The 23,885-nt window shown below is 34.9% G+C and overlaps 2 protein-coding genes, 1 long non-coding RNA gene, 1 other non-coding gene and 1 pseudogene across 4 annotated transcripts; 2 read left to right on the forward strand and 3 right to left on the reverse strand.

The window, feature by feature from the left end:
* Nucleotides 1–4,552: 4,552 nt before the first annotated feature.
* Nucleotides 4,553–5,455, reverse strand: LOC125608176 (annotated as a pseudogene).
* A 718-nt stretch (nucleotides 5,456–6,173) lies between these two features.
* Nucleotides 6,174–9,551, reverse strand: LOC125607949. The gene is made up of 4 exons (XM_048777523.1): nucleotides 8,462–9,551; nucleotides 6,895–7,193; nucleotides 6,506–6,749; nucleotides 6,174–6,414 (listed from the first exon to the last, which is right to left on the reverse strand). The coding sequence occupies exons 1-4, from the start codon at nucleotides 9,380–9,382 to the stop codon at nucleotides 6,313–6,315; spliced, it is 1,566 nt and encodes a 521-aa protein (XP_048633480.1). The 5' UTR covers nucleotides 9,383–9,551; the 3' UTR covers nucleotides 6,174–6,312.
* A 6,211-nt stretch (nucleotides 9,552–15,762) lies between these two features.
* LOC125607950 (disease resistance protein RML1A-like) lies at nucleotides 15,763–20,019 on the forward strand. The gene is made up of 4 exons (XM_048777524.1): nucleotides 15,763–16,325; nucleotides 16,416–17,517; nucleotides 17,598–17,879; nucleotides 17,997–20,019. The coding sequence occupies exons 1-4, from the start codon at nucleotides 15,853–15,855 to the stop codon at nucleotides 19,803–19,805; spliced, it is 3,666 nt and encodes a 1,221-aa protein (XP_048633481.1). The 5' UTR covers nucleotides 15,763–15,852; the 3' UTR covers nucleotides 19,806–20,019.
* A 1,065-nt stretch (nucleotides 20,020–21,084) lies between these two features.
* On the forward strand, nucleotides 21,085–21,190 carry LOC125608433. The gene has a single exon (XR_007339329.1). It is a non-coding gene; the product is annotated as a small nucleolar RNA Z279/snoR105/snoR108 (small nucleolar RNA).
* Nucleotides 21,191–22,772: 1,582 nt separating this feature from the next.
* Nucleotides 22,773–23,285, reverse strand: LOC106419797. Its single transcript, XR_007339003.1, has 2 exons — nucleotides 23,202–23,285; nucleotides 22,773–23,086 (listed from the first exon to the last, which is right to left on the reverse strand). It is a non-coding gene; the product is annotated as an uncharacterized LOC106419797 (long non-coding RNA).
* Nucleotides 23,286–23,885: the final 600 nt, after the last annotated feature.

Here is a 23,885-nt window from a genome sequence, read left to right on the forward strand (position 1 = left end):
TTGGACGAATGATGTAGAGATAGTTCCAGCCATGTCAAGTGCGCAAATGATTACCTGTTGGGTCAGAATTAGAAGCACGGGTGTGGTACTGCTAGCGTCTTTTGTCTACGCTTCAAATCATGCGACTGAGCGGAAAATACTATGGAGGGAGATGGAGATGGTAGCGTCGTCAATGGTGGGAACAAGTTACCCTTGGATAGTCCAGGGTGATTTCAACGTGATTCTCACCACAAATGAGCATTCTCGTGGAGCAAACATGGGTGGAGAGACGTATGCAATGAGAGAGTTTCAGGATGTAGTCAGAAGATGTGGTCTGGATGATCTCGCACAGGTGGGATCTCTTTTCACTTGGACAAACCGTCAACCAGACACTCCAATAAGCAAAAAACTGGACCGAGTGTTAGTGAATGGGCAGTGGCTCTCCTCCTTTCCGGTTTCGTTTGCCACTTTTGAAGCTGGAGGTGTCTCAGATCACCTGCGATTCTGGACTCAACTCCAACCCCCAGAGCCAACGAATCGAAAACCGTTCAAGTTCTTTACCCACGTAACAACACACCCTCATTTCTTAGAGGTTGTTGCGAATATCTGGAACTCCCAGGAGCCACTGTACCACTCAAGAACCGCGCTCAAGAGATTCCACAGCAAATTGAAGAGTCTGAAAAGTGCCCTTCGTCAGATGAATAGAGATCAATTTGGAGATCTCCCTACAAGAGTTAAAAGCGCTTATGATGAGTTATGTCGGAAACAAGCTGAAGCTACAGACTCACCATCGCAAGAGGCTTTTGAGGATGTATCAACAGCTTGGGAGCATTGGCACCATATATCTGGAATCGAAGAACAATTTTATTTCCAGAAATCAAGGATACAATGGATGGGGCTAGGTGACAGAAACAATTGCTTCTACCACAATGTCTGTAAAGCGAGGAATTCAAAAAATGCCATAAGAAGAATTATAGCTACGGATGGTAGGATCCTCACTGATTTAAATGATATCAAGGCGGAAGCAGTTTCACATTTTGACACCTTTATGAATGATCAGCCGAGCAATCTGGTAGATGTAACCAGTGAGTATTTGGAGGGTTTGATTGACTACAGATGCCCTCAAGGAGTTGCAGCGGAGTTAATAAGGCCAGTGCAAGGCGAAGAGATTAAGAAGATTCTGTTCTCCATGCCGACAAATAAGGCCCCGGGTCCGGATGGGTATCCAGTTGAGTTCTATAAAGCAGCATGGCCAGTGGTGGGAAAGGACGTCATAGTGGCTGTTCAGTCCTTCTTCTTATTTGGCTTATTGCCTCGTAGCACCAATGCGACCTTGCTATCACTGATCCCTAAGATGACAGAGGCGGAGCGTATGACAGACTACAGGCCTATTGCGTGCTGCAACGTAGTATATAAAGTCATCTCCAAAATCATAGCGCGGAGGCTCAAGGCTACTCTGCCTCCTGCAATCGAGCTCAACCAATGCGCGTTTATAAAGGGCCGTCTACTCCTCGAAAACGTCCTTCTCGCAACTGAGCTAGTTAAGGACTATCACAAGCCAGGCATCTCATCGCGCTCAGCAGTAAAGCTCGACATCTCTAAGGCGTTTGACACTGTCCAGTGGTCCTTCATTGAAACTGTACTTCGGGTTATGGGGTATCCAGCTTTATTTGTTACTTGGATCATGCGGTGTGTGGATACAGCAGCTTTCTCGGTCTCAGTTAATGGTGATCTTGAAGGTTTCTTCTCCAGCTCAAGGGGTATCAGACAAGGTTGCTCACTCTCTCCTTACCTGTTTGTTATTGTTAGTAACGTCCTCTCGAAGCTACTGAACTCCGCGGTGCTAAATAGGCGTATTGGCTATCATCCGCTCTGTGAATCCCTCAAGCTGACACACCTAAGTTTTGCGGATGACATAATGGTCTTCACTAATGGTACACCAACTTCCCTTGAAGGAGTTCTGGAGGTATTTGAGGAATACGCTAATGTCTCGGGCCTCCGCATAAACGTCGCTAAGTCAACAGTCTTTGCTGCTGGGATTGACAAGCAACGACTTCAAGACAGGGCGATCTCAGCGGGTTTCACTATATCTGAGCTTCCTATCAAGTACTTGGGGCTTCCTCTGACAACAAAAACCATGACGAGGAACGATTATGAACCACTGCTCTCAAAAATTAAAGGCCGGTTTCAGAGTTGGACTAGTAAAACTCTCTCATTTGCAGGGCGGCTTATGCTAATAAAGTCGGTTATTGCAAGCACAACCAACTTTTGGTGCTCTGCTTTCTGCTTGCCAAAAGCGTGTATGGAGGACATAGACAGCTTATGCTCAGCTTTTCTGTGGAGTGGCTCTCCAAACGATTCCTCTAAAGCAAAGGTCTCATGGACAGAGGTATGCAAGCCGTTCAAGGAAGGAGGTCTGGGTATTAGAAGCATAGCTGACGTGTCAAAGGTTTTCTCTCTTAAGCTTATATGGCGGTTGCTAAGTGAATCGCACTCGTTGTGGGTTGATTGGATGAAAAAGTACATCTTAAGGAATGAATCTTTTTGGGACGTAAGAGATACTGGATTAGGATCATGGGTATGGAGAAAGCTCCTCAAGTTGCGGCATCTGGCAAAGGAGTTTGTGCACATAGAAGTTCACAATGGTCAGACAGCTCGCTTCTGGACAGACTTGTGGCATCCACGAGGCAGACTGATTGAGATTGCAGGGGAAACCGGTACTCAAAAACTGGGCATTGATCGAGCAGCACTGATCAGTGATGTAAGGACTGCTGAAGGAGTTTGGAGATTTCGGAGATGCCGGGACAGACAGATGCGCGAAATTATCAATATGATTGAGAACCATCAGATGGAAGTTAATCACCAAGCTCCTGACGTGGTCATGTGGAGGAAAAATGAAACCGAGTATTGCAGACAATTTTTCACAGCAGAGACATGGCAGAGAATTCGGACTCATGATGGTCTCAAGGAGTGGAGTAAAGTTGTGTGGTTCCAACTGGGAGTGCCGAGGTTTGCGTTTATTACTTGGCTGGCGATAAGGAATAGGCTCTCCACCGGCGAGCGCACAGGAGCTTGGGGCCAACCACAAGGATGTCTCTTCTGTGGAGAGCCAAATGAGACAAGAGATCACCTATTTTTTGCGTGCCCCTACACATACACTCTATGGCTTGAAGTTGTTGGCACTCTGCTAGGGAGACCGCCTGATCCTGACTGGGAGAGCACTCTTGAACTTCTTACTACCCATAGCTATGGGCGACTTGAGTATCTGTTGGTAAGGCTGGTTTTTCAAGCTGCAATATATATAATTTGGAGGGAGAGAAACGATCGGAAGCATATGAAGAAGCCAAAGTTGCCAAGTCAATTGGCTAGGATTGTGGACAAAACAGTTAGAAACAGAATCACTTCTACTGGTTATGTGACGAAGCCTCGGCTGAGAGGGCTCATGCAAGTCTGGTTCTTAGCTCATACGTAGTTTATACTTAGCCATAGCCATAGTCTATATGCATCCAGAATAAAGTTGTACATAAACATTCCTTTAGCTGATGATTAATAAATTTAATAATTCATCAAAAAAAAAAAAAACTTGAACCTTGAATGTCTTACATTCATGCTCATATTGATGACATCTCAAACATAAATGTTGTTTTCTAGGTCGTTTTTTAGTGGTTTCTCCAATGCTTCCCTGAAAGTATGTATCATCCATGACAAGTACCTTTCTAATGTAAGGACATCCAATTATACTAGCACCAAATGCAAGGAACAAATACTTGATTCTGTCAATCTCATCAACTTCCAAACATTTGTAAGTTCCAATATTTTCTCTTTTTATATGATATGGATATGTGGGTAACTATGAGTATCCACTCTATGCACAACCTCTAACAATATTTCTAGCGCATAAAACTATTCGGTGAGACTTCTAATAATCCATCTGGTTACAAAATGTTTAACTTAACATATTTTAAAAATTTGTTGGTTAGAAAGATTTTAGTTTAATTCAATTGAAATTATCAGTATTTTCAAAAATTTCAAAATTTAATGATTAAATCCTATTTTCAATAACCAGTTCGGTTAAGTGGAATTTAATTAATTTATGGCTAAAGCATTATTAAATATGTCGTCAAAGTAAAGCAAAATCTATCAAAATTGAATTAAATATGTGTTCAAAGGACAAATAAATCTATCAAATCCATATTATATATGTCAAAATTAAGTAAATTTGTGCTCAAAAGGATAATAAGTTAGTTCAAACCCTAAGAAATCTGTCAAAATTAAGTAAATATGTGGTCGAAGGATAATAAATCAGTTGAAACCCAAATAAATCTGTCAAAATAGGTAAATTGATGGTCAAAAGAAAAATAAATCTGTCGAATCCTATATAAATCTGTTATATATAAGTAAATATGTGGTCAAAGAAACTAAATCTAATTAAATCTGTGAATATTTAATAGATTTGTTATCAAACACGACAGATTTTATTTTCATAAATCTGTAGAAATCTAATTAAGTCTATCAAATTTAAAATAAATTTATTGCCAAAGAAAAGTAAAAATACGTTTTTGGCTACATAAAACCTGGATAAAATAAATCTGTGAATAATGACATTTTTATAATTATTATTTTTGATAACAAAAGACTTAGAGGTAAAAGAGGTAATTATTATATACTCTATATAAAGAGTATTATGGTACCCAATGCCATCCTAGCCGAAAATACAGAATCATATAGAACTATATCCCATCAATAGAGAACTAAAGTCACATAGGATTTGCTTACACAGATGAGAGTTATGGACATATGGAACCATATCGCTTACACCGATGAGAGTTATCCAATCTTCCCAAACAAGCTCTCCATGCTCACTCCAAACCAGTTCTCCTGTCAACATCTCAAAAACCGTACATCCAAAGGCCCAAACATCTGCACCATAGTCTAGAATCTTGTCCCTTGTAAGCTCTGGCGATATAAACTGTGTCGTACCTCTCCTATAACCCCATCCATCACCGTATTCACTCGACCCTTTCTCCATCGTTTTCCCAAAACCAGAGATCTTCGCTAAAAACCCATAAGGCCCTCTCAATCATGTAACCTCTTCTGCGAGTAAAAGGTTCTTTGGTTTTATGTCGCAGTGGATGATATTCTTTGCATGGGTATACCTGAGACCAATCAAGATGTCGAGAGCGAATCTCTTCACATCTTCTTCCGGTAACCCGATACCTTTGTGGCGTTTGATTTTCTCAGCAAAGCATTGACCGCGACAGTACTCGAGGATCATGTTGTATAACATCTTCTTACTCTTCTTGTCGAGTGTGATCTTTTTTCCATAGTAGGATACAACATATGGGTTATTCTCGAGACAGTTTAAGAATCTCTTCTTGTTCTCAAGTTGTGAAGCTTGTGAGAAAGCGGTCGTTTTGATTACCATCTCTTCAGAAAGAGACTCTTCTTCTCCCTTGGTCGTTCTCACAGATAATTCTCATCGGTGTAAACACCTCTTTTTTTTAGGAAAATTGCCACAAATACCACATTCATAGTATCACTTTTCATGTTTACACTAATCACTTTTAGCCTCACTTTTAATGAAGGATAAAAGACACTTATACTCCTAGGGATAACTAATCTAGAATTATGGTTTACAGTTGAGGGGTGGGGTAGAGTTTTTGGAATATGAAATTTAAGATTCTAATAAATATATAAATAAATACTTAAAAAATATTAAAAATAGTTTCACACATGATTTTCGATTTTCAAAAAAAAAAATTGAAAAAAAATAAAATATCGCAAAAAAAATTCAAAAAGAAAAATTTATAAAAAAAAATCGAATTTGAAAGAGTATAATTCAAAAACATAATTTTTTTATTTATTTAAATAATAATTTATTATATATATAAATAATAAGAGTTTAAAAAAGTCTTTTGCCACTTAATGAAGAAGATATTTTTGAAAATATCCTTTTATTGGTGATAAAAATGTAAAGTGGTACCATAAAAATGATAAACATAAAATTTTCCCAAAACAAAACTATTTTAAATCTAATATATATATATATATATCTAATGGTATGTACCTAATATATTTTCTCTACATCTAAATTTATATTTAACTACCTAAATAATTGAAGGTCTTTTGATAAATATTATATTCTCATCAAATAAATTTTGTAGTTTTTACCCTGAGCTATATAATAGAGAAAATTTAAACTCACAACAAATCACATTTTGATAATTATTTAACTAAAATTTCAAAATACTCCAGCAATTTTAAATAGGTATCATCCACTAATCTGTATAATTGAATCAGAGCAAAATTAAAGTTCATAAACATGAAAATTTATTACATAATTTCAACCACTTCACCATCCTTGCAAACTGCAACACTGATCTCTAAAGTATTATTCTTCTTTGATTTCACCCTGCAACAATTTCTTCTCGGAGACTGCACCCCAAAAACAAAATTTGAAACATATGGAGTTGAACTACGTAACCAGACTTTAACTCGGTGACGAAAAAAACAGATGTTGACTTACTCTGTCCCAAAGGTGAGGGTCCGGTTTCTTGTAAACAATGACCGTTCTAAGATCACCGGGATTAGCCATCTTCCATCGACACTCGGGTTGAGCCACACGGTGACTTTCGTAATGGCTCACCGTCATATTTGTCATGGGATGAACTCCCGTCGTTGTCATATAGAACACAAACGGTTTCTGGCACGGATGACGACTCACAGGTCGTGTATTAAAAGCGTACGCCGTGTAATCCGCCCGCCGATACCTGCCAAGAAAAACAAACAATGTTTAAAATGTTGATATCTAGATTTATGGTTTGACTAATGTAACGAGTTTATGTAAAGCCGAGGCTACTATGCCACCACGTACAATATATTCTAATGCATTAACAATTATATGATGTAGATTACCAATTTAAGAAGGTTCTTGAAGGCATTTCCATCTCTCTAGCGGAAAAGACTCCGCGAAAGATCTGAACCGCGTATCCCCAAGAGACTGAAACAGTCCACTTACGGCGTTTGTCGTAGCATATCGACTGTTGCATAAGTCCCGCAGAGTCTAGCATAGCCGGCATTTGTAAACGCTTCAAGGCGTCTACACGAGTCATGTTTGGAAATATCGGTTCGACCACGTCAAGATGGTGAAGTGTAACCAGTGGAGCCACCGGGTGCGCCGCTAGTAGACCGAATAGATTGCCATACACATCGTACTGAAAAACACAAACAATTAAAGACATAATAATCGAACGGTTTCAAAATTGAAGACTAGTTATGGGGTAGGTCACCGACGGCTGGTTATGTGTAATCAGTGCACTACATAGCTAACAAATCAATGAAAGTGTCACGTGAGATTCACGCGCCATTAAATGCGTGACAGCTCTTTAAAGAAACTGCCCGACACAGTGACGACGTGTACCTTACTCCGGCAACAATAACGTACGGACAATTTTGGGTCCAGTGACGTGGCACTGGGATCGTAATTAAATTTTAAAAAATCAATGAGTTTATCTACATATGTAAACCAATAATAAATTTCTGGAAAAATCCAAAGACATTTTCATTTTTCAAATATTGTCCGCTTAAAGTTCATTAACTACACATTTATTACACACTTTACGCTTCCTATTAAATGGTGATGATCGGTAGATCGTTTGTAGCTGAAGTTTAAACTACCTGCTCATTAATCTTCTCTTAATCTTATTACTATTACTATATACTTCTTCCATTTCTTAATGATAGAGTTTTTAGAAAAAAATTTATTTCAGAAAGATGTATTTTTTGTATTTTCTATAAAAAATTGTAAACTTTAAAAAAATTAATTAATTTTATTGAATTATTATTGATTAAAAGTTATTGAAAATTAAAATTTACAGAAAATGATATATTTTATGGTAGTTTAATTTGTTTTCTTAATATGTGTTAAAATTTAAAAAAATTTATCATTTAGAAAGGGAGGGAGTAGTTTTCTAGTACCTGTAATTATCTAAGAAAAGTTCGGTCTTATATACAGATTTTCTAATTTTAAACGTATACTTCAAATATTAAATAACTTGCGCTTGTTTGTGTAAGTTTATAATTTACTCCCTCCGTTCCTAAAAAATGTATGTTCTGGAAAAAAAATTTGTTTTAAAAAAATACATTTTTTACTTTTTCAATGTATGATTTTATGAAAAATTGTAAGTTTCAAAAAAATTAATGGTGTTTATTGAAGTTCTATTGGCTTAAAGTTATGGAAAATTGTTATTCACAAAAAACAATGCATATTTAATGAGTTTTCTTAATATATGTGAAAAATCTAGAATATGCATCTTTTAAAAACAGAGGGAGTATGATATAAATTATTTAAAATAATCTTCATAATTTAGACGTACTTCGGAGTTAAATAATTAACTGCTGTTTAACTAACAACTTAGCTAGATTCATAACGATCTGTCAAAAATATTTATTACAAAAAGGAATTAAAGAGATGATTACGAACCTGGTGAAAACCGAGTTCTTTAGTGAGTGGAACACCGAGTTCAGCCATGCAAGCTTGCATCCGATCATCTGAACCGTACAACGCCGGATACCTCTTTATGCAACGATCCTGCATTTTGCTCAGCGCCACCGCCAACGGATAACTCACGGCGAATCCTCCGCCGCCGTAAGCCATTCCGTAAGAGAAGTAAATGTTCTGAAGATGACTCTCCGATAAACTCCCGATGTAATACATCTGATTGTGATCGTACTTCCTCAGAACTCTGATGAGATTCTCGGCGACGAAGACTGTATCGTCGTCTCCCATCACGAACCACCTCACGTCCTTGAGTCCTAGTTTGAGCGTCTCCGTCACGATCCGCGAGATTCGAATCGCCGATCTGTGCCCCTGCTTGTTTTTATAAGGGAACTTCGAAGTGTCGGCGGAGATTTTAACCGGCGGGAGGTTGTTGGTTTCGTTTTCTTGGTCGAGTCTCTTAACCGGTTTCTCTAACCAGACGTAACCACGCATTTGATTTGGTTTGTACCAGAGCTTGATATACTCCTTCCTCTGTTTCCATAGCCTCGCCGAAGCGGCGATTCCGAAAACTACGTGGCGGAGGTTCGTTTCCGGCGGCGGAGGAGGTGGAGGTGGTGAGGAGTTGTGAGATTTGATCACGGCGGTTTGGTTAGAGTGGAGGAGAATGAACGGCTGAGATGAGTTTACAATGTCGTTCAAGCGGCGAACGACGGCGGAGAAAGGTTCCACGTGACAGGCACGTGAGCTGGAGATGAGCTTAAGAGTGTAGACGACGTAAGTTGCTGAGACGACGAGGAGCAAGACCATGAGTTTGGATCCGGGTCGGGTCGCTGAACCGGAACCGGGTAAAATCCGATCCAACATTAGCCTCTCTGATAAATCTTTCCGGTTATTCGACTTCATCTCAATCAAAATCGTTACTTTGTGACCGGAAATTTGGGAAGATGAATGATTTATTTTTCATTCGAGAGACATTTAGTTTTAATGGGTTTAAGGAGAAAGTGAGCTTGAAGAGAAGAACATGCAGTGGCTCTCTCTCTGTTCTGAGCTGGTAAAGAAAACAAAGAGTCTTATCTTGAAACAGACGCATTTACTTGGTTTTGATTTTTATATGTTTAAAAAATACTTTTACTTAGATCGTGAAAATTATTTTGTTTTGATATGATTAAGGGATAGATATTAATCAACGGTTAACTGTTACTATTAGATTGCTTCTGCAACTTTCTGTCAAGTAATTAGCAAAACGTTATACGTTAATATGATATTTAAGGGGTATAATCTATACTAAAAATAACATTTTCTGTGTTTTTTTTTACCTAAATAACATTTCTGTGTTACTTTTGCATTGACACGTGTCTGGACCGTAGTGGAAAAAATGTGTCGGTAGTAACAGAACTTAGGAGAGGGGTTTGGTATACAAGATAAATAATGGAGGGCATGGTGATATGTCGTCGTTGTTGCACTACTCCCAGACTTCACGAGAGGGTTAGAATTTGTAGCTTTGTTTTGGCCTACTTTGATTGAAAGAAAACATAGAGTTTGATGTTAAACAGACCAGTGTCGTTTTTAGCAATATTGTAAAGCCCTCGGACTAAAGCCAGCTGACCTCATTAGATGAATACATAAAAACGTCTCCACTCCTTTTCTATAATAGAAATTTCTGAAAAAAAAAAATTTCTATTTTTTTTACTCTAATGTGTTCTTCTATAAATAATTACCTCTATTATTTATAGAGGAACACATTGGAGGACAACCACCAATTTCTATTTTTTTCTCTATTTTAGAAATTTCTATTATAGAAACTACGAAAAGAATCCGTGCGATATCGCACCGGAGCTCATTTTGTAAAAAAATTGTTCCTAAACTCATTTTGTAAAAATATTGCTTGGAAACTCATTTTGTAACAATACGTCACATTGGATATCATACTGAATATATGTTGATTTATGTTGATATGATATTTTTTATTTATAATATGATCTTGAATTTTGAAAGTTCTTATAAAACACTAACACTTATTATAGCACAATAATTAAATAAAATCGACTGAATTCATAAATTATGGATTTACCTCAAAATCATTAATGGCTTTTGTTAGATCTCTAAATACTATTTAGGATAAGATGATATTAAGATATAAATTCTCTAAAATTCCATCAGTTTCTCAATCAATTTTTTTTAAATTTGGACTAAAATACAAAAATAACAAATAGAACTCTTTATGTTTATGCTTGTTTCTTCAAACATATGTGAAAATTATTTAATATTACCTTTCTCCATTTAAGTCTATTTGTGATTGTTAATTTTTTGTTGTGATTTGTCAATGTTCACAACTCTTTATATAGATGACCAAACAATGCAATGGTTGATAACCAAACATTGCAATGGTTAGATAATGATTACAATAGTTAACACCAAAAATTACAATGATTTATCATCAATACTTTTTTGTCAGCATCATCATTACTACAATTAGCAATAGTTGCAATGATTTATCATTAAAGATGGCATTGGTTTTTCGATAAAAAAATATATATTCACTAACAGTTGCAATGTTTCAATTAGTTTATTGCAACTGTTCCAACAAAAAAATTACATTGATTCACTTAAACGGTTTCAAGTTTTTTCATTTGAATATCTATCAATCATGTCTCATTTATGAAATATTGCTTTACATAACATTATAATCCTCAAAGTACAATCTAAACACCATATATTTATTTTTGAAATTATAATATTATAAAATAACTAAATTATCAGAAAAATTGAGACAATTGTAGGTATTTTAAAAAATTATATAAATATAAATATATATATATATATGTGAAAAAATGAAAAAAAAAATGCAATTTTAAGATAAAAGTACAATAAAATAAAATAAATTTAGTTAATGCTTGGATATGTAGAAGTTATGGAAATATAAAAAGAAATTGAAATATTAATTGAAAATGCATTGTTACATTGTTATCGCTTATAATTAAAAGTTTTTTTGGCAAAATACGCAAACCGCACACATACCGTTTTTATAGGTTAATGATGTATGGCTAGAATCTGATTTTTAGAAATGAATGTAAAAATTATGAGTCCTTTGCATGGGTTAATGATGAATATGACTAGATTTGATTTATAAATGAATGTAAGAATCATGAGAAAATTCTAAGACACAAATCAATAGTCACTAAATGTTTTCATTTCTCTTTTTTTTTTTCTATTCTCCATGTGTCATATATCTTATTATATAAAGCTTGGTTTTTCAAAATTGCTTATTAACATGATTGTGATATGTGTCAATAAATTTTCTAAGATTGTGACATGTGTCAAAATATAATATCTATTTTTTTAGATTTAAAAGAAATTTTGAAAATAAAATTTATTATTACAAAAATATTTTATAATGTTTACTTTAAAGATTTTGGAAAGAAACAATTACTATTACATAGTCTCTTACAATTATATATGGTTAAAATTATTGGATAGTAATTTTAATTTTTTTTTAAATCTTAAACAAGTAAATAATTTTAAAAGAATGAACTTTTACAAATGTTTTAATGAAAAATATTAAAGAAAAATGATTATAAAATAAGTAAGTTTCCTTTTTTTAAAGTATAAATAAAATAAAATTGTAAAAACAATATTATTTTTCTTATAAATAACTTTCCTTTTTCATAGTTAATTAGTGTTTAAAAAATTATAAACCAAAACTAACTTCAAATATTTTATCCGATATGATTGTGACATGAGCCAAATAGATTGTTAATGTGTCAATAAAAATCTACCATTATGTGAAAATAACTTTTTTTTTTCCTAAAATCTTAAATCAAAGAGATTTGTAAAATTATTTTTCGTTAATGTTCACCAAATTGTAAAAGGTTATTTGGTAATGTTTTTAAAAGAGAATTTGATGATGAACATGATACTAAAAATTACTCCCTCCGTTTAAAATTAATATTGATACGAATTATATAAATAGTATTTTTTAAACTTATATATGAGTAACTAGAAATAATTATTTTATTATAATTTAATTTTTCTAAAATTTTAAACAGAAGATAATTGTAAAAGGTTATATGATAGTATTTTCCTTTTTGAAAATCCTGAACAAAATATGTAAAAGAGTACTTGATATATATATATATAAAATTTTAAATGAAAATGAGCCCTTTTAAAAAGAATCCTAACAAAAAAAATTAACATAATTTTATAATAATGTTTTAAGAAATGAATTTGATGACAAGTATGATGTTAAAACTATTTAGTTAACAAAAATCAAAAATAAGGATGTCGTCATGATTGCTATTTATATGTGATCATATAAAAATGATACACATGTTTGATCATACGAAAATCAAATTCATGTTTGATATATATTTTCATGTTTGGTCATAAGAGAAAGATTATTATTATTGTCACCGAAGTGATTTTTATATGCATTTTGTCAAAACAAAAATCAAGTTTCATCGCCATCTTATTATATTTTTTGTTTTACTATGTAATATTTTTCTTCTTCATTTTTAATTAAAATGTTATTATGGAAATGTATCATTAAGAAATAATGAATTAAGAAAATTATTATGCATCAAATAAGTTTAATAAAATATTAAATTATTACATAAGAAAGTGTATGATGTTTTCATTGACTTGATTAGTCTTATTTAACTTTTCAATTTTTTTTCCATTCTAAATCTTAATTCGGATTGGGTTGGGTTTAAATTTGTAGGTATGAGTGTTTTCTCTACCACTAAGTAGAAAGTTGATAAAAATTAACCTATGCTCCATGATTATAAAATACAAATATTAACTGAAATTAATGTGTAAAAACGAGTTTTTAATTATAAAATAAGTCTCATACAACATATGCAAAAAGAATAATAAAAATATAATAAAATTATTTATTACTATTACTTTCTTTATTAAATTAAAACATCAAACAAAACCCGTTGCAACGTACGGGCTCATATCTAGTACACACATAAAAGAACCAAAAGATACACTACAAAAATTCACGTCTGTTCATTTGAAAAGTTACAAAATTTAGATTTCCATAACTATTAGTTAACTAACTTGGTATACGGGATTATTTCCTTTCTTTTTCTTCTTCAGATTATTTCTCCAATTACTTATGGCAGAAAAATTGTAGTGGAGATTGAGTGCGTCAGTTTTTAGAGAAGAGTTCGTACGGGATCAATGTTGTACACAGCAATGAAGATTAACTACGTCGCATTAGAGAGGTTCTTGAAAAGGATAAAATTCTCATGGAAACAGACTCTACACGGGTAAACTCCTCTCTTCTACATGAGACACCAAACAAAGATACATCGAAGCTTCACGCCGAAGCAACATACACATTTGTGGTAGTAGATGAAGCTCCTTACGCAGAGACACAAGGGAAAAGCAAAACACTAAGCATAGCCGCACGAGGTCCAAACATGATCAGCCACACGTGTGGTAGTGGCATGAAGTGTTTAGTGGTCTAGTCACAGGACATCCCCTCATCGAACCTTCGCACCATCGACGCTCTTGCAGTCGCTTGGCTTTCAGGAACGGAAGGACAAGGAGTCGCTGATGTCTTGTTTGGTGATCATCCATTCAACGGCACGTTGCCTCGGCACCTCGCACATGGACGAAGTGTGTGGCTTAGCTTCTGATGAACGTTGGCGACAAAGAAATACGACCTTCACCCAATTTAAAGGTTATTTTTATTGAAATAATACTTATACGAAAAAGTCGTAACTTTTCAATATATATGGTCACATTTTTTAAATAAATACAGTTATTTTAAAATAAAAAAAAAACTTTTAATTGTTGAAAATACATAACTTTTCAACTTCACAACCTTTTGAATTAATTGAGATTGCTATTATTAGTAAATAGGTTAGAAATGGTCTAAGGAAAATATCTGAACTAGTAAAATGTGACATAGAATAAAACAAATAGTGTTGTTGTCCAAAAAAAAAAAGAAATTAAAGAGCAAAAAGTGTCTGAAATTACAAAGGATAATAAGCTAAAAGAAACATGATTATAAACACAATCTTCATTTTCCCCTTAATACATTTTACAAGTTTGTTTTCTAAGCATTACCAATTTCTCCACCACAAAATTCAAAATGTTTTGTATTCTAGTGTCAATATTATAAGTCCAATGATTACAAAAAAATATCATTACCAATTTCGAAAACCTGCTTAAACCCGATCTATCTTCTCTACAACACCCCGGGTTCAATGCAATCAGGAACGGTCCAGTAAAAATGACAAATACGTATGGCTCAAGGAGAAATATTGTTGTTTCATGTTTAGGTCAACCTAATACTGTCCTAAATCAGCTCTCGAGATACGATGCTGTTATGAAATTATATACGTCTATTAACGAGAAGGATCAAGATCGACTGAGTAGTTGCATCTCCAACAGTTTCTTTGTTCTCGTTCTCTGATTCTTTTCGTGGGGAAAAAGTTCTTAAAACTGTTTTACTAATTCTTTTCTTTCCGAATTGTGCAGTCTTTTCATAGATGGTTTATGTGCCTGGCTGGTTCATGCATTGTTAGTTGAATAGCTGAAAATTACTGCATCAATCTTGTTGTTTGAGTTAACTCTGTACAGATTGTTTCATCTTCTGAATGTTGATGTTTGAATTAGCTATAGCAATTTACGTTAAGTCCTATGTTGCTGAATTATACAATGGGAAGAGTGACTCTACAACTTCGCCACTGAGGGACCGCTTTCTCGAAAAACATATCCCAAGAGGAAGCTGAGAGTAGCCGCAGCAACCAAGTGGACAACTTTGGTCAATAGTGAAGACAGAGCCTCCACTAGGTCATTTTGGTTTAATAGACAAAGCCCTACGTTGCTTGAGGTGACAATCTTAGTGATTATCCACAGATCTAACTAAGCTCACATTGTGTTCATCAAAAATCAAACCCATGAACTGATGATGTTTTCGTTATTGCAAAGATTGATTGATTATCAATAATCATTATAATGTTAAGTAGCAAACCCATGAACTTATGAGCTTTGAATTTTGTTTAATAGAGTGTTCTAATTACTATCAACAAAACAAGCTTAACTGATTGCAAAGGTAAGATAATTTAAAGTCAACGTTACTCATGACATCCAGTGACCAGGTCAAAAGAACACTGAACTTGGAACATAATTGAGCAAGAATGCAGGAAGCCCTCATTGTCTATTCAATGGTCTCGTTCTTGACAGTCATAATGAAACCAACGCTAATGGGGTCCTCCACGAAGACTTTTTTGGGAAACATGCATTGTAGTTTCCATCTAAATTTCTCATTTAAGTACATAAAGAAGCAACTTGTTTCTTCCTCCATACATATCTCATAGCTACTTATCTTCAACTTCTCATTTACTCTTTTCTCTCTCATGGCTTCATCTTCTTCTTCTTCATCTTGCATCAAGAGATACCATGTCTTTCCGAGTTTCCACGGTCCAGATGTCCGTAGAGGATTTCTCAGTCATTTACGCCATCAGTTTGCAAGCAAAGGGATCACGACATTCAAAGATCATGAGATCGAGAGAGGCCACACGATTGGACCTGAACTTGTACAAGCCATTAGAGAATCCAGAGTCTCGGTTGTTCTGCTCTCCAAGAATTATGCTTCTTCAAGCTGGTGTTTAGATGAACTGGTTGAAATCTTGAACTGCAAAAGAGTTTCAGAGCATATTGTGATGACCATCTTTTACCAAGTTGATCCGTCCGATGTACGGAAACAGACTGGAGATTTTGGAATAGCCTTCAAGAAAACATGTGAAAAGAAAACTGAGGAAGATAAGAAGAGATGGATGGAAGCTTTGGCATATGTAGCAAACATTGCTGGAGAGCACTCTCTTAACTGGTTTGTTGTTTCTTTGAGCTTTTAATGAATTGTAATTTAATATACTTCAATAATAGTGTTTATATAAACTTGGAAATTTTCTTTTGTTAGGACTGATGAAGCGGCCATGGTGGAGAAGTTTGCCACGGATGTTTCAAACAAACTGCATGTTACACGATCAAGGGACTTTGAGGAGATTGTGGGACTGCAAGCTCACTTGAGAAAACTGATCACTTTGTTATGCTTCGAGTGTGATGAAGCAAAGATGATTGGGATTTGGGGTCCGGCGGGAATCGGTAAGTCCACCATTGCTAGAGCTTTATTCAATCACCTTTCGAGCGATTTTCGACTTACATGCTTTATGGGGAACCTCAAGGGTAGTTATAAGAGCATAATGGGTGTTGATGATTATGATTCCAAGTTAGGTTTGCAAAGCCAACTTCTGTCTAAGGTTTTGAACCAAAATGATATGAGGGTACATCATCTAGGTGCTGTAAAAGAATGGCTACATGATCAAAGAGTGCTTATCATTCTTGATGATGTAGATGATCTAGAGGAACTAGATGTTTTGGCTAGAGAACTTTCTTGGTTTGGTTTAGGAAGTAGGATCATTGTTACAACAGAAGACAAAAAGATTTTGAAAGCACATGGAATTCAAGATGTCTACCATGTGGGTTTTCCATCTGAAAAAGAAGCTCTTGAGATCTTATGTCTATCTGCTTTCAAACAGAGATATGTACAAGATGATTTTGAAAAGGTTGCAAATAGAGTAGCATATCTTTGTGGTTATCTTCCATTAGGTCTTTGTGTTGTGGGTTCATCATTACGTGGGGAGAGCAAGGAAGAGTGGGAGCTTCAGTTATCTAGGATCGAAAATAATCTTGATAGAAAAATCGAAGACATATTAAGAGTGGGATATGACAGATTGTCAAAGAAAGATCAAGCTCTGTTTCTCCACATCGCATGCATCTTCAACAATGGTAGAGTTGATCGTGTGACAAGCATGCTCGCTGATAGTAATATGGATGTCGAAAATGGGCTGAAGACCCTAGCCATCAGATCTCTTGTGCAACTTGATATAATGTATTGTAAGATGCACTCTTTACTCCAACAGTTGGGTAGACAAGTAGTACATGAGCAGTCAGATGAGCCTGGGAAACGTCAGTTTTTAGTGGAGGCCGAAGAGATTCGTGATGTTCTAACAAAAGAAACGGTAAGTTCCTTTTTATATTGTACTATCTATTGCTATCATGATAACAATTTGATCCAGTCCTCTTTTGGAATGTTTGTTAGGGCACTGGATCGGTCATAGGTATATCATTTGGTATGTTCATGATGGGTGAGTTCTCAATAAGTGGACGAGCTTTCGAAGGAATGCGTAATCTTACATTTTTAGAGATGTATAGCTCTGGGGGATTGAGGATAGCAGGGGACATGGAATATCTACCTCATCTAAGGTTACTACATTGGGATGTATACCCTGGAAAAATTCTTCCTCCAACATTTCAGCCCCAATTTCTAGTCGAGCTATGTATGAAATTCAGCAATCTTGAGAAGCTCTGGGGAGGAATCCAGGTTGGTATCTGTTATTTTTCTTTTGAAATCTTGAAAAAAGGTTTCATGTGTTTGTGTTACAAAAAAAAAGAGACGGTTTCATGTGTTTTTCTCATTTGTTATGTTTGATACATGTAGCTGCTTCCAAATCTCAAGACGTTAAATCTGGACAATTCCTATTGGTTGAAAGAAATCCCAAATCTTTCGGAGGCTACAAATCTTGAAACAGTATCATTTACTTACTGCACAAATCTGGTGGAGCTTCCCTCCTCTATCAGGAACCTACACAAGTTGGTTGAGTTAAACATGAGGGGCTGCGAAAAGCTACGGATTATTCCCACCAACATCAATTTAGCATCTCTTGAGTATGTTACGATGAATGGTTGCTTGCGATTGAGAACATTTCCAGATATCTCGAGGAACATCATTCGTCTTGATGTAAGGAACACAAAGATAGAAGATGTTCCTGCATCCGTAGCTGAAAGCTGGCTTTGTCTTTTCAGGTTTTATATAGGTAGCAAAAGCCTCAAAAGATTAACACACGTCCCAGAATGTGTAAGTTATTTGGATCTAAGCAACAGTGATATAAAGAAGATTCCTGATTGCGTCATAGGTCTCCCGCATCTACTGGATCTCGCCATAAAAAACTGCAGAAAGCTGGTGTCACTGCAGGGTCTTCCGCCTTCGCTTTTGAGTCTCGATGCAACTGATTGTGTATCGCTCAAAAGCGTCTGTTTCTCCTTCTATAAACCAAAATCTGACTATATTACTCTGGACGACTGCAAGTGTGTTAAATCAGAAAAAGATGCGATAAGAGTATCTTCCCTTTTCTACAACCCAGTGAGAGGAATCAATTTGGTCAACTGTTTATCACTAGAGGAAGAAGCAAGAAGAGTAATCATTCAACAATGTGATTACAAGAGTGTATGTTTACCAGGCAAAGAAATCCCTCCAGAGTTCACCCACAGAGCCAAAGGAAACTCCATAACCATCTCTTCAGGGACTTTCTCTGCTTCCTCAAGATTTAAGGCTTGCCTCCTGATTTCTCCAGATGCAGCCAAATTCCGGAGAGGAATTGTTTGTCGTCTAATAAGCAAAGGTGTTGTCATCAATGAACTTGAATGCAATCCGATTCATCATCATCCACTTCTATCTGAACACCTGTTAGTCTTTTCTGGGGCCCTGTTTAAAGAGCACATATGTTGTGAACTTGACGCTACTACGAGTGAAATTCGGTTTGAATTCAACTGCAAACATATTATTGAGTGTGGTGTCCAGATGTTGGCGGATGAAGGTGAGATAAAACTAGCTTCCTCTTTCCACGATCCTAACAGAGAAGTGAGGTTCATCAACTGTATGAAATTAGATGAAGAAGCACGAAGAGCAATCGTACAACGATGGGCTTACAAATATGTATATTTTCCTGGTAAAGAAATCCCTGCAGAGTTCACTCACAAAGCCACAGGAAACTTGGTAACCATCACTAAGGGGACTCTCTCTGCCTCCACAAGTTTCAGGGCTTGCATCCTGCTTTCACCACACCTACAACACCCTCCAAAGTACTGCTATTATATCGGTTGTCGTCTAAGAAGCAAAGGTGTTCTCATCAGTGAACTTGACTGCTATCTGGATTCTCCACTCCTAACAGAACACCTATTTGTATTTCGTGGGGCTCTGCTTAAAGAACGCAGATGCGTTGATGTGGACTCGGATATTCACTTTGAATTCAGCTGCGACGAAGAACTTTTGAAGATTGTTGAGTGCGGCTTACAGATCATGGAGTACGAAGGTGAAAGTAGCAGCAGAGAATGGAAAAAGCAGAGTGATGGAGCCGTTAAGGTCTCTAAAGATAAATACGTCTTTAAAACCAATACGCATACATGTCGGTGGAGTGGGCTTAAGAAGCTAGTTGGTCCGAGGAAGAAGAAGAAAAATAAGAGAGAGTGAAACTTTTAGATCAATAAGCTTTTGTAGTTTAAGCTGGTATTCATTTTCATCCATATGTTGTCTGTACATACACTTGTAATAAACATACCTTTGTCATTAGCTTTGTCTCAGTCTTGTCATTTACACAAGGGTTCTGTATCTATGAGTTCTGGAGGCTGAGATTCAAGGACCAAGTGTTTGCATTAATATGAATTACACGATAGATGCTTCATTCCTTAAATCTTTTTGGGAATTGCTGCCAACCTTTTTTGTTGCAGCCCGAATCTACACACACTCGTCCTAGTGAGTCTTACTTACATAATTTGCTTGTATGTAAAGTTTTCATATCCCCATAACACTTGACTAGCTCTCTGTTTGGGTTGGGGGTATACTAATTATCAGGAATTTGAGTTTGATATAGAGGAATGGCCAATCAAACTCTCCTATGTGCCGCCATGTTTCTTATCATCTCTCAAGTATGCTGAGCTTGCGACACCAGTCACAACAAAAATATCAAGCCAGATGAAATTAGCAATATACTTTCTGAGGAATTGCGCTTCCATGAAGAAACTGACTTTAAGCGAGAGTTTCGGTGATGACATCATTAAGAAAATCAAAAAGATTCAAAGAAAGTCTAGAGGTGCAACATTGTCATTGCCTTGAGCCACAACTTATATATATAGACGTTGACAAGATGAAGAATGTAACCCAACTTATAGTTAATCCAGTGTAAGACTGGTCTTTTTGTTTTTTTTTGTCTGTGTGGGCATGACTTCAAGTTTCGTAGGTTCGATCTAGATGTTATCAAGTTAATTTGCCTTCTTTTTTAAGAGTTTGCTCTCGATCAGACCTTAGTAACCTTTATTCTATCTTATGAAGGTAGGTGTTATATGAATACCTTGAATCAAATATAATATGAATTTGCATATTCCTTAGAGCAAGTGGCAAGTCTCTTTCTTTTAAGGTGGTGGTAACCTATCGACCTCAAAGGCTCAAACGTTTCCTGATAGATGAATCTATTTCTTAAATTTGGGCTGGACACCGAGGTGTTGAGTTCAGCTCTTTGTTCTGAAAACAATTGAATTTGTGTTCGTGGCCTTTGACGGAAGGTAATATTGTAAACCTTACATCGAGTCGGAGACTTTTCAGCTTATAAACAAAGTGGTAAGCGAGAGAGAATTAAACTAATGTTTCAATGTTTATCCCACATCGATTGTGTGGAGAGAAGTGTCATAACGAGTGAGCTTATAAAATGAGAAGAAGTACGTTATTTTAAAGACATGATCCTTCAGGTTTAAAGGGGAAGTGATGATTGGGTTTATCTCTCGCTTTTTAATGCGTGAAGAGCGTTCCGCTCAAACCTCTTACGACAATTGGGCGCTCCAATTTTCATTTAATCTGATCCCTCTCTAAGTTACACAGTATTTCTTATAAAAACTTTTTTTAAATTGTGTTATAAAACTTTTTTTATATCAATATCAAAAAAATCATTTTAAAGAAAAATATTTTAACTGGAACTAACAAAAATTGAATTTTAATTTAGTTACTTTGTGTCGGTAAAAACTTATGTTTGTAACTAGATTTTTTTTGAAATACAAACAAATTTTCATTCATTACTAGGGTTGGCCTGTCCTACGGGCGGGATATATTTTATATGTAATTTAAGTTATTATTTTTTGTATGATTTTATAGTTAGTGTTTTAAGTTTGCATTTGGAAGAAATGTGTATGATAATAATTTTTGTCTTTCAAAAAGTTTTAGGTGAAAAAAGATTATATCTGATAAGATATATTTTATTTTAAAAATATTAGGATACATATGTCATTATTTAACATTTTATCATTGTTTATTCTTTCTTTTTATTATAATCAGTAAGTACAATATATTTAGTTACTCGAAATTTAGTTGAATCCAACAAATTGATTATAAATTATTTCTACCTTTAATTTTTTTTGTTTATGAATCTGTTGAGACTCTTAGTTTCTCTTATACATTTTATTTTATCCATATTAGTCTTAGATAATATGAAAATAAAATAATCATTCACTATAATGTTTTTTATAATTAGCAAGATACTTCAAAAATATATTATTGATAGTTACTATGTAAATTTGAAATACTTGTCAAATAAACATTTTATTCAAACTGATAAATTTTTTTAAGATATATATATATATATATATATATATATATATATATTATTTTTTAGTTTTCAGAATATAGTTAGTGATTGTTTTATTTTTAATGTACCTGATTTTATATTGGTTTTATTATGTATATAATTAAGAGAAATTTCATATATTATTGTAACAAATATAGCTGTTAAAGATCAACACTGACCAAAATGTTTCATTAAGGGATGTGGTTTTGGGTTTATGATTTAGGGTTTAGAGTTAAGGAGTGAGGTCTAGGGAATGAGATTTCAAGTTTTTAAAAATAAAAAAATATTAAATTTTTTAAAAAAAAAAAAAAACTATTTTGGTTTTTATTTTATTTTTTAAAGTCTATTTTGTGACAAAAAAATTAAAAAAGGCTATTTGAGAGAATTTCTCTATATTTAATCTGTTTTATGTAGCAAATTTACTATAACTTTTTTTATTAAAATGTTTTATTTTTATTAAGATATTAGATTCATTTAAAATAATATATATCGTGTTTAAAATATATTATATGCCATAATTTTGGATCAGGCCGCATGTAATATTTTTTTAAACATTTTTATCACATCATTGAAAATTCAATGTTCAGAAAACATACAAAAAGAAAGGTTTTCACAAACAAAGTCCGAGAATAACTCTACCGTATCTATATAAAGAATCAACAAAAGAAATTAACTTTGTGAATAAAAGAGAGAAAGGGAAACTAAAAGTGATAAAATACAACATTTGTTGAGCCGAACATGCATACCTTGTTCCATAGAAACAGTTCCATCTCATGTGTGAACTGTTTTAGAGGACCTTTCTTCAGTTTAACATGATCAATCAATTGTACCAAAACAGAGTTAATCACTAATGAAGATAAACTGTCTGAAAAACATAGCTGGATAGTTTAAACGAAAAAACCACATTTATGCGTAAGCATTATTATAAAAGCAACTAATGCGGCCAGATACTGCAAACTTTGAACCAAGGTGGCGCTTGGCTACTTGGTAGATGCTGAGGCCTGAGGTTTTTTATTGATGACACCACCCGAAGTTGTTTCTGAAGCTGGTTATTTCTTCTTTTCACTATCACCAACGATCACCTTGGCTGGGAGAGAGCTGATACCAGCCACGTCATCTTTGGACCATCGTTGCCACCCTCCTAAAACCAAGCGACATGTAAGCTTTTGAAAATATCTAAAGGACATAATGAAACGTAGTTATAAACTTTCATCAGCAACAAAATCAGGTAGTGGCGCACATAAATGAAGTGATACCTCTTATAAGCTTGAGATTAATGCCTGTTTTGTAGCCGTGAAGTTGTTTGTGAAACGATACAGCCTGATAGTCGAACACACCTCTTATAAGCTTGAGATTAATGCCTGTTATAGGCTGTCCACGTCGACAATTATATTCTCCCAATCAAAACATTTGGTTAATACACGTAGGATACCAGAGGGGTTCGTTTTGATTTATTGGGCTTCGTCTCTATCGTTATAATTGAAAAAAGAAACCAAACCGGAGATGGATAGCACAATTGGGTTAATACACGTAGGATCTCATATAATTTTGTATGGGCTTCGTAAACTGCAGGTAAACAAATCTTTTCCCTTTTCCTCCACCACCTTCGCAAACTGCAGGTAAACAAATCTTTTCTCTTTTTTTTTTTTTAGTAAAAACTTATGTATTATCCCATAGAAATATTTAATAATTCCCATCACATAATGTCTATGTTATATTGGCCGTTAGATATATACATAGTGGTGACTCTTATACAATTTTATTCACATAGTGGTGACTCTTATACATATCGCATTTGTTAATTTATTCACTTAGAATTTAATCCAAGTATAAACTTAGGGAAAATATAAAGAGGTTGAATCTTGGTGGGATGGGGTGTAGTGCTGGCGTTATAGCTATGGATGTCGCTAGGTGTATTTATGTGAATATTGTTATCTTAG

This window comes from Brassica napus, chromosome A4 (genome assembly GCF_020379485.1).
Source record: "Brassica napus cultivar Da-Ae chromosome A4, Da-Ae, whole genome shotgun sequence".
In the NCBI taxonomy this organism is placed as follows: domain Eukaryota; kingdom Viridiplantae; phylum Streptophyta; class Magnoliopsida; order Brassicales; family Brassicaceae; genus Brassica; species Brassica napus.